Source organism: Anopheles nili, chromosome 2, assembly GCF_943737925.1.
Source record: "Anopheles nili chromosome 2, idAnoNiliSN_F5_01, whole genome shotgun sequence".
NCBI lineage: Eukaryota > Metazoa > Arthropoda > Insecta > Diptera > Culicidae > Anopheles > Anopheles nili.
In genome coordinates, this window is record NC_071291.1 from 66,064,924 (window position 1) to 66,074,966 (window position 10,043).

The 10,043-nt window shown below is 50.5% G+C and overlaps 1 protein-coding gene across 1 annotated transcript; it reads left to right on the forward strand.

The window, feature by feature from the left end:
• Window positions 1-985: 985 nt before the first annotated feature.
• On the forward strand, window positions 986-4,546 carry LOC128728536 (uncharacterized). Its single transcript, XM_053822167.1, has 12 exons — window positions 986-1,043; window positions 1,111-1,191; window positions 1,255-1,456; window positions 1,513-1,561; window positions 1,592-1,689; window positions 1,763-1,848; window positions 1,949-2,100; window positions 2,163-2,605; window positions 2,683-2,963; window positions 3,022-3,686; window positions 3,757-4,102; window positions 4,166-4,546. Exons 1-12 carry the CDS (start codon window positions 986-988, stop codon window positions 4,489-4,491), a joined length of 2,787 nt encoding a protein of 928 aa, XP_053678142.1. The 3' UTR covers window positions 4,492-4,546.
• The last annotated feature ends 5,497 nt before the right edge of the window (window positions 4,547-10,043 follow it).

The window sequence follows — 10,043 nt, forward strand, 5'->3', positions numbered from 1 at the left end:
ACGGGTGGTTTGATTTGCCGGCTTGCAAGCAAACGGTGGCTTTTTTATAACACCAGATTAGCAGGCTTATCATCCGCTTTTTCTTCTCCACGGGATTAGCTTGTATTGTAAAGAAATTAGCTGTACGATTGCTCGCTTACACAGTGTGTCCTCTGACTTCCCATCAACAAACTGATTAGCCATGGATGGTTTTGGGTTCTGCTCCAGAAGGCAGAAGGACGAATGTAAACAAGCAGAGGAATGATGCTAAAAATATTACAAAAAAAAACCATTCCTCCATTAGTTGCCGAAACTTATCCAAATCAACTCGAATGTGTGTGAGTTTCTTCTCTCTCGGAAACGAACCTGCTTCAACGCACCATCCAAGGAAATCCACTGCCTTGAGGCTATATTAGAAGGGAGCTTTATTGCACGGTTGTTTATTGCATCTCACTGACATTGAAAACCAATGCTTCTCACACAACAGCACGTTTGAAGATGACACTTGATTCGTGGAATTAAAAGAGATGAAATTCACTCGCAAACGATAATGCCACAAATGGTTCTAAGCTGGCCCGTTGCATGGAATCTCCTCAAGTCTCAATATATCGACCACACCGGCTTGGAATCGTGACAAGGAACTCCCCTGAGCTGAAATAAAACTAAACTCACAGCACGCGGGGCGAGTTGGCGATGCAAATGTTGCGTGGTGGATTCGCGGTCGTGCGATTAAAAACGCAACCGTAAGATCAAGATGATTAAACACCCGGCGTGGCGAGAGACGGAAATAAAAATAAACCAGTTCCAGCGGTGGATTACGTTGATGGAGTGGGAATTCCGGGCGGGTTTCGTTGTCGCTTCCCATTTGCCTGGGGTTTGTTTTTGAGATTGCGAGGGAACGAGAGATCTTGCCGGTGGTGGTGAGTTTTGCAAATGATCGCTACAGGGCGTTAGAACCTCGTCGATTCACAGAATTCCTCAGTCTACGTTTGTCAGCGCCGGTAGGATGGCGTCACGGTCGGTGTTGCTGGTGTTGTTGGCGGTTCTAGCCGTCAGCCGTGGCGGTAAGAAAGCCATCAGTAGGAAGGAAATCCCAAGACATTCTCTCATCTGTGACGAATCGCATTCCAGAGCTAAGTACACTGTTCCCTGTCGATGTTGGCCTTGCCAAGGAGAACCCGTTTATGCCCAATGAACGGGATGCGTTTGATGGTAAGCTACCAAAAGTTCCAAGAACCCTTTACTGAGCTTTATAACCGCTTCACTCACATGCAGATTGTCACATTCGGTATTACCGGTTTGGTAAGGATACGACGGTTACTAATCCATTATCAACCTACGATGAACCTCGTGAATTCAGCCACGTTGTTGCGATCGGATGGACCAAATCGGGAGGTACAACGCACTGGAACTGCAAGGGTGTACTGATATGGAACACCTTTGTACTAACCTCCGCGCATTGTACCATGGGCGAAGGGTAAGTGAATGTTATCCGTTAAATGCATATGAAGTAGCTTAGATCCTTAAACATAGCAATGCTGCTCCCGATGTCGTCCGGCTGGGTGATGGAAACAACTTCCCAGTAACGACCAACGCCAACAGCTTGTCCGAGCGAGAGCGGAAAATTAAGGAAATCATAAGGCACCCCAATTTCAATCCCAACGTCGGGCTGCATGATATCGCTCTCCTTCAACTAGAATCCAGAGTCGAGTAAGTGTACTGATTTCTTCCGTGAAACATTGAGGGATCGTTCGGATGGTGGTCATTTTTTTTTATCCACTAGCATCAATGCGACAGCGGCACCGACGTGTTTGTGGCTTTCTCAGGAAATACCATTCCCATTGCTGGAATCTTTGGTGAACACAAGAGGTATGAAACAAACGCTCTGCATGACGTCTAGATCGGCACGGCGGCTGTGTAATGTCACGTTAATACCCACGGGATAATTATATTTCTTTTTCCATCCAAGCAAGCCGCGGACGAAAGGCATCGGTGATGGCGACTGAGAAGATGGCGGTGAAGCGCAAGGACGATTGTTTCTCATTTGCCCTCAACGAATCAGGTCTGCCAGAGGAACAGCTGTGTACGACAGCGACCAGTTCTAGCAAAACGGAATGTTTGGTAAAAGCTCACGATCCTGGTCGGTTGGTTTACCGATGACCTCATAATCTGTTCTTCACCAGGACGCGAAACAAGGTGATCCACTGCAAGTTCGTCTATTGCATAACTTCAGGAGGAGCCCGTTTTTGGTGGGTTTTCTATCCTTCCCAGTGTCCTCCGGCGGGTGCAATGCAACGCGGGTCTACACCAGGGTCGCACCCTACCGTGAGTGGATGCTACAGGCGATGCAGGAGCGCAGTACAACGATCAAACCGCAGGACTTCTTCCCAGCCGTTTGTGCACTTCGCTACGCGAATTTGCGACCCCGAGTGGACGAGCTGATCGAAGAGGTTACCGGCGAGCTTCCCGTGTACGGTGTACAGGTGGAAGCTAGAGATAAAGAGCATTTCAACTACATCGTGCAGATAGAACAACCTCAGAAGTCGGAGCCCGATAGGAAAGATCCTTGCGTGGGAACGTTTATCGATCAGCGGACAGTGCTGACGTTGGCGGAATGCGTCGATGGGTGAGTGTTTGGTGTGACTTACTGCATACTCTCTGCTAGGATGTGAGCAGTAAGACATTTTTGCTGGTTTCAAGCAGCTTCCAGCCAACCAACGTGGTACATCGCACGAAGCACGGCAACGATCCGACTTATCCCGTTGCATCGGTTCACGTGCATCCCGGTTACGTGTCGGGCTCTCAGAAGAACAATCTAGCGGTGTTAAAGGTGAACAAAGCAACCAACCCGGGTCTTTATGCATATACCGTGTTTCCGGCCTGCATGTGGCTGCAGGACAGCTTACCCGATCCGAGAATGAACCTAGTTGGTTACGGATTAAGTGGTTTAAACACCTTCTCGGAAGTAGTGGACGATGATGAGAGTAAGTCTGGGTGTGCGCGTGTCAGTATACCTGAATTCTTTCTAACTCTGAGCTTCAGTTGAAGATTCTGGTCCAGCCATGGTAATGTCTGCAATGAATACGTACTCCTTGGGCAACTGCAGCGATCATTTGGGACTACTGGGCGAACACATTTCACGTCAGAATTTCACTGATGAGCAACACATCTGCCTTCGAAGCGATCAGTGGGCGGTTCCGGAACTTTGCCGTGATTTGCGTGGTGGACCGGTCCAGCGACACATCTTCCGAGCTGGGGTGTATTTCAAGTACCTGTACGCGTTAACCGTATCAGGTCGCACCTGCGGCAACGGAGTACCGAGTGTTGCAATACGGCTCGCTCCTCACGTTGACTGGCTGCGATCGGTGATCTTCAACAACACAGACAGCCAGAAGTTGCAGTCTAGCTCACTGATCATCATCAACCCGGATCTGAAGCGCAGTGACGAGTGTAACAATGGAGAAGGATCGTTGGGTATTTGCGTGCCACAGGAACAGTGCACAAGCACGAACGAACGGCTACGTCAGGGTCAACGGGTGACTGTGTGTTCCGAAGGTACGATCGTTTGCTGTTCTTGGGGAGACATCGCGAAGAACACCAGCCCAAATCCCGTCCGTACGGAGCTCGAAAACTGTGACGAAGGGTACCGGGCGATTCGGAAGCAACGAACGAAGGATATACTCCGATACACCAACCTGCCGACCATAGTAAGTGTGGTGAGATTACGCTGATCATCTTGCAGACTGAGAACTTTGGAGCACGATATCTCTCCAACAGGCCGACGTAGGATGGAACGTGAACGGCGGGGAAATAGTGTTCGCTTGCATGGGTTTTCTTATCACACTGAACACCGTCGTGACGAGTGCGCGTTGTGTCGAGTCCTACCCACACAAACCGGGCGTAATACGGATAGGAGCGATGGGAGCCTCAAGATCTTCGGATTATGTGCTAAAGACTGTACGGCAAGTGCGCGTCCACGAGGACTACGACAAGATGACCGGCATAAACAACATCGCTCTGATCCAACTGACGAGTCCTATAAAAGCGAATCCGTTCCACTATCCAGGGTGCCTTTATCGGAATCAAACTCACAGTCCCGTCCGTCAGGTGGTCCTGGTTAAATGTAAGTAGCCGAAGGATTCCCAATAAGCTTGCCTTTTGTGCCGACCTGTTGACTCTCTTTCAGCGGGTGAAGATGAAATAGAGTTTTCGGAGGTTTCGCCTCTCTATCGGAGCGAATGCGCGGACCAGATGAGTGAACCGCTGGCACCGGGGCAGTTGTGCATGAAGCAGGCGCAACCGGAAGCGGTGTTCAGATACAGTAGCAAGTGCTACATGACGGGCAATCCGGCATTCTGGAACCAGTTCCCCGAGAATGAGGACGATGATGAGGTGGACATTTTGGTGGGGCTTTTTAGCCATGGAAAATGTGGCTATGATGGCATCGAACACACGCAGGTGTTCACGCGCATTTCAGCCTACTACGATTGGATTGTCGACAACGCAAAGTAAGTACGGGTTACGGTAGTACACGCGCCTACTTCTGCTGAATAAAAGTGCAAAATTACACCGCGTTGTGTTTTTACCAAACACACACACACACACACACCTACACCGAATTGTCGTCCGAAAATGTCGAAGGATCCTTTCACTGGTGCGTTAAACATCGCCCCCAAGCAGTCGCTGTATGAAGGATGTGTGCTGAGTTAGCATTCAACGGCTTGGAAATTGCCTGTTCTCGATTTAACGATCACTTCAGCACTCCATCGGCAGTGCGTCGAAAGCGGCAGAGTCTGATCCGATGATTAGATGGTTGTCTCAATTCACTTGCAAGCGAAGCAGCCAACAACTAACCACAAGAAAGAGCGAAAAAAAAAAACATCAAAAAATCACAGGACAGTTAGTGGTGCTGCCTTTCACGACACCAGTACCAACCGTCGGTGTCGGTGCATCGCCAATGAGCCCCGTGCGGATGATGCGTATCGTCCGGGTCCCACTCCAGTATCACTGACAGCATCTCGCGCATCAATTATTCGCCTTAAAGCGCGCATTAACTATCGCTCGCCGGATCGCCAGCGTAGGGTCGCGCATTTCTCCGCAACCGGTGTGTTTGACCGATCGCGGCACGCCGATAAGCGATCTGATGCCTCCGAATGGGGAGGCTTGTTGATGCGCGAATGCGAAAGGGGTGGAGAAAAAAAAGAATACAAGGCACGGAATAAATGTGCGGCCAATCATCACCAGATAGTTGCATCGCGCGCGACGACTTTGTGACGGTCCGGTTGGCCAGTTGGGAATGGAGTTAGCGGCTGCGCAAAGGTGCTCGGTTGTGTGGCGATCGCTTATCGCTGATAAGATCGGTTGGTATGAGCACGCGCGGTTTGTGGGTTGGAAAATATGGCCTCCCCCCACTGTCTCAGAGCTCTGGGGGCTTCGCTAAGCCCGGGGAAAAGTTTCCCGGGCGGGTTTTCATCGCGGTCGTTATCTAATTTGACCATCGCCGGTGAGTGGCTCGTTGCGCCTGGTGTTGAGGTGCAAAATTGGGCATCTCGTTGGAATTGAATCGAAAATGCAAAGTGTGTGGGGTGTAATGTTTCAATTTTTCACCACCCATCGCCCGTTGATTGAGTTCTCGGTTCGGTGTGATAGCGTAATTAAGGCTGGCAGGCGCGCTTTCCCACTGAAGTCTTAACTATTCATGTTTGCGTTTGGGTTGGGAGCTAAATTGGGCAGCGGTTCTGTGATGTTTAGGTGTCAATTTCATTAACAAGGTGGCTGATTTATTTACTTCAGGTGTATACCTTTATCACGTCGAATTTAAATAACGAGCGCTGTGGTTCTCACTGTAATTAGTTTTCCTCTGTCGTGCGGATTCATTTAAATGCCACCAATTTCGTTTGAACGTATCTAACGATATTATCACTGAATTTAAATACTGTTTATAATAAATAGATCAAACATGATATAATTATAAAAAATTCCTTTCCCCAGACAATGCGTGCTCGTACAATTTAGCTCATTAATCATTTCACGCCACCATTGGTGGTTGAAATGAAAAATTGTCGCTTAAAATCATGCTCAAAACGCTACGTCACCCGTTGGTACAGATGCTCAAAGCAACACAGCATCCGTGGAAATGATGCATCCAACGAAACCACCCCTTCGGAAAGGGTAGGACACCTTCGGCTAGCTTCGTGTCGACTGTTGTAGGGTTCTACGCATGTCGACTGACAATGGGCTAAAAATAGAACACGAGCGTTAACAAAGAGCTCGTTTTTACGCATGCGCATTGCAATGCTTATACATCGCTGGAACAACGTTCCGTCGGAGGTTGTATATATACAACGCGGCTTCCATTCGTACATCGGAGGTGTGTGTCTTCGTATGTGATGGCACGATAACTGAACATTGATCGCCAAAAACAGTTTAGTTTGCAGATCTGTCCAGTGGCATGCGTCACAACTCTAATGGTGGACTTTCTTCTGTGTCATCGGTGATCTCTCGCTGCACGGCGACGGGCCGTACGCACGATTGATGTCATCTGTGACACGAGACTCTACCGACGTACGAAATTAGTTGAAACTGTAATTAATACAAGTTAGCTTAGCTTCGGATTAAAATTACATTGTTCAGAACGCTTCCATATAACTCGGGCACTGCCGAGCAGTTGGCCCATTTCTTTTTGCTGCCGCAACGCGAGAACCGGGATTTTTTGCACTCATCGAAGGGGTTTTATTTACAGTACCCATAGATGCATTCATTCGATATTTAATGCAATTTTGGGCACAAATGTTTTATTTTCAGTACGCTCATAGCGAGAGTCGAATTTGGAGCTCGTCAAGCTACAGGATGCTTGCGTTGCAGTACTAATGCCCTCTGCGTAACGATGCATTTTCACTACGCGTTGCATGCCGCTGCCCTTCCAGAACCCCCACACCCCCCCACCCCTCCCCTCCCCCTTCCTTACCCTTCCCCCCTATCACCCCGACTCAGCCACGAGTGACGCAAAAGTGGCTTAGAAATAGCTTTCCCAACATTTCGAGCGAACAAATCACAACCCGCGGTCCGGGAAAACGTGACCAAACCAACCGGAAAGCGACGGGGGTGGAAAAAAAAGCGTGCGTGCAAGAAGCGTGACACTTACCTTTCGGCGGGGAGCGAACGCTGAGGTCGACGGGCTCTAGCTGGACTGGTGGGCCCTCTGCCTGCGAAAGGGAAGAGAAGAGATCGAGAGCGTTGTTCAGTTAATTGTGCGCCGAATGAGTCTGCCAGGTTTTTGGGTGGTGGTGGCTCGGACGTTGGTGTAATTTTTATTATCCCGCATGTGGACGTGCGCGTGCGCATGTTTCGATTTATTGTAAGCACTATTCGCTCCCTGCGAGCACCAACATTATGTGGTGCAAATTTATGAGACTCCCGCGCAAACAACTCCACGGATGCCCCGATGCGATTCCAAAGCTCCCAGACACACCCCCGAGGGTTGACAGGCCGGGGATTTGGCTCGTCGCCTCGTCACGGCACCCGCGTGTTTTGCAGTGCGTGGGAACAACCCAATTATCGAGCGCTTTTTTCCCCCAGCTCGGGTGCCACGAAATCTCGTCTCGTCGACTGCCACTCGACTGGGGTTGCGCGAGGTGAGCTGGCTTACCGCGAACGACATCCAAGCGACCAGCTGAGCTTGGCGTGCTCGAACCGATCGATCGGAGCGCGAAAAAGATCAACCCCACACACACTCAAAAGGCAACCAACTAGCTTTGGCTGCCCGCACGTGTGGGGCACCACCGTTAGGAGTCCCTTGTGGGACTCTCCCGCTGCTTAAAGGCACATTTCGGCGAGGACGCATTAGTTCACACGGACATCATCGCGTGCTGGAGACGAACGAACGAACGAACGAAAAAAAACGGGTTCCCCCTAAAACGGGAGACTCGCGAGCCCTTCGAAGTGCGCGCTAGTTTTCCACGGCCTCGTGGAGGGTGGAACGTCGTTTTTTTGCAGCGATCCTTCTCCACGCGCGAAGGGCGTCGATCGTCGGCACAAAAAACGACGACCGATCGAAACGTCCCGCACGGTTGTGCTCCCGGGCCGCCATGGCAGCGCATCCTCCGATGGCAGCAAAACCTTGAGCAACGGCGAGGATGGCGTTGATCTGGGTCTCGGGCAGGTCTGCCCTTTCGAAAATCTGCCCGGCCACACCGGTTTCGATGGATCCGGGTTGGGTTCCGGGCGGATTCTCACTCCCAATCTTCTTCAATGACGTCTCTTCGGGGGGGGGGGGGGGGCTGGAGCGCCGGGGTTTGAACTTCAATCGCGTTTTAGCATCTATTACATAAAAAATAATAACAATAATAATAAAGCAGAACACAAGCGGCGGTCGCTAATAACAATAATAGCAGCAAGGTTCATAATAACGGGCGAAAAAGGATGGCACGACGGTGCAACTCCTGGGGGCCGGGTAGGGGTTTTCCTCCCTCTCTACCTCCCTGCCTTTCCTGCCCACCCCAACCGACGGGACTCGCAGGCGCGGGCGAGGAATTGAAATATCGTGTTGGGCGAGCGTGGGAGAATTATTTACCAGCTCATTTATGAGCTCGTGGCAGCGCATTCTCCACCCTTGGCATCGCTGCGATCGCTTCTTACGGAACCCGCCGCGCTGGGTCGCTTCTGCCACGATCGATCTTTTTTTTTTTTTTTATGCTTTTTCCTATCATCTCTCTTGCTCTTCCGTGCTGCATCACAGGCTCGGTTTCCTTTGGCACGATTCGGGCTCAGCAACGCTTCATTAGAAGACGCCCGCAAAAGCCGGGCGATGGTTCCAAAATCGAACCCGCTCGGGTTGGCGTGGCGTTTTGTTTGTTTAGGCGCGGATCCCCCATGTCCCCCGACCTTCTGCTCCCCCTCACCCCGTGGGGTGGAATGCAGGCTGATGCACTTTTCGATGCAATCGCGGCACGGGATTCGGTGCGCGAGACGACGCGTGATCGAGCGCTTTTGAGGCTGACTGCGGGCGGCGAAGGCACTACGATGGTGCGGATGTGCATGTGCAATTGCACCGACTGCACACTGAGGCGTCGCCGCTGGCGAGGTGGTGGAAGGCGAGAGATAATGAAGGCAACATGGCTTCGCTCGGGGGGGAAGGGTTTTTAGAAAGGGATCCGCGCTTTGGATGGGTTTTTTCCGATGCGCGCGATTCATTAGCGATCGGTCGGGAGGCCAATGTGGCTAAGCGGGCGGGCATCCTGGGCCATCTTTCTTTCTCTCTCTCTCTCTTTCTGAAAGGTCGAAGGGCACGGTCGATCGGCATTATCCGGCCCGGGTGAGCTTTCGATGGAGGCTCGATGTGGGCTTTCTTTTTTTATTCGTTTGGTGGGAAAGTGCAGAAAATGTGTGGCGTGAAGCGTTTGGAAGTGAAAAAGGATGGACGTTTCTTTGGTGGAGAAAATAAAATAAAGAGCTACATTTTTCGAGGAAGATGTGCATAATATAAGTGGAGGCCATTTTTCACACTTAAAGCATTCCAAAAAGAGCAAAAATGAATGATCTTCAGGCATGCTAAAATATTGCAACTTATCCTTGAACCTTCTCAAAAATGCACCTTATAGTAAGTGTCCCCCAGGAAGCCTTCGATTGTGCAATTGGGGTTTTTTTTTGCATGAAGCTTTTAGCTTTTTTCATGGGTATTATAAAAAACCTACCCATCGTGAATCATTGCTGCGACAGCGTCGGAGTTAATGTCACTTTTAGAGAACCCATTTTACCAGCTCGTCGAAGTTAGTAAATTTGCTCGGCCCACCTGTAGGCGACAGGCCTCACGAGCAGATGCGTCGCCCAAGGCAAGGAACGAGCCACACGCAACAACAACAACAACGTTAACCAAAAAAAAAAGCACCAAGCGCCGCATAAGAAAACGCTTGCGACCTTAAGCGGGTCCGCGTCATTAGCTGCGACTTTTACTACGGGTTTTCTGCAGCTTCGCGGATTCGGTACGGATGCTTCACGTGCCTTCGAGAGCATCGTCGAGTGGCGATGGACCACCCAACCGCCAGAGGTCTGTTAGGTGTGTGTGT

What these genes read in the sequence shown, in the direction of transcription:
- LOC128728536 (XM_053822167.1), top strand. Translation starts at nt 986, where the DNA reads ATGGCGTCACGGTCGGTGTTGCTGGTGTTGTTGGCGGTTCTAGCCGTC. An exon ending in CTAGCAAAACGGAATGTTTG is followed by an intron (nt 2,101 to 2,162) that starts GTAAAAGCTCAC and finishes GTTCTTCACCAG; the next exon opens with GACGCGAAACAAGGTGATCC. An exon ending in TCAGGTGGTCCTGGTTAAAT is followed by an intron (nt 4,103 to 4,165) that starts GTAAGTAGCCGA and finishes ACTCTCTTTCAG; the next exon opens with CGGGTGAAGATGAAATAGAG.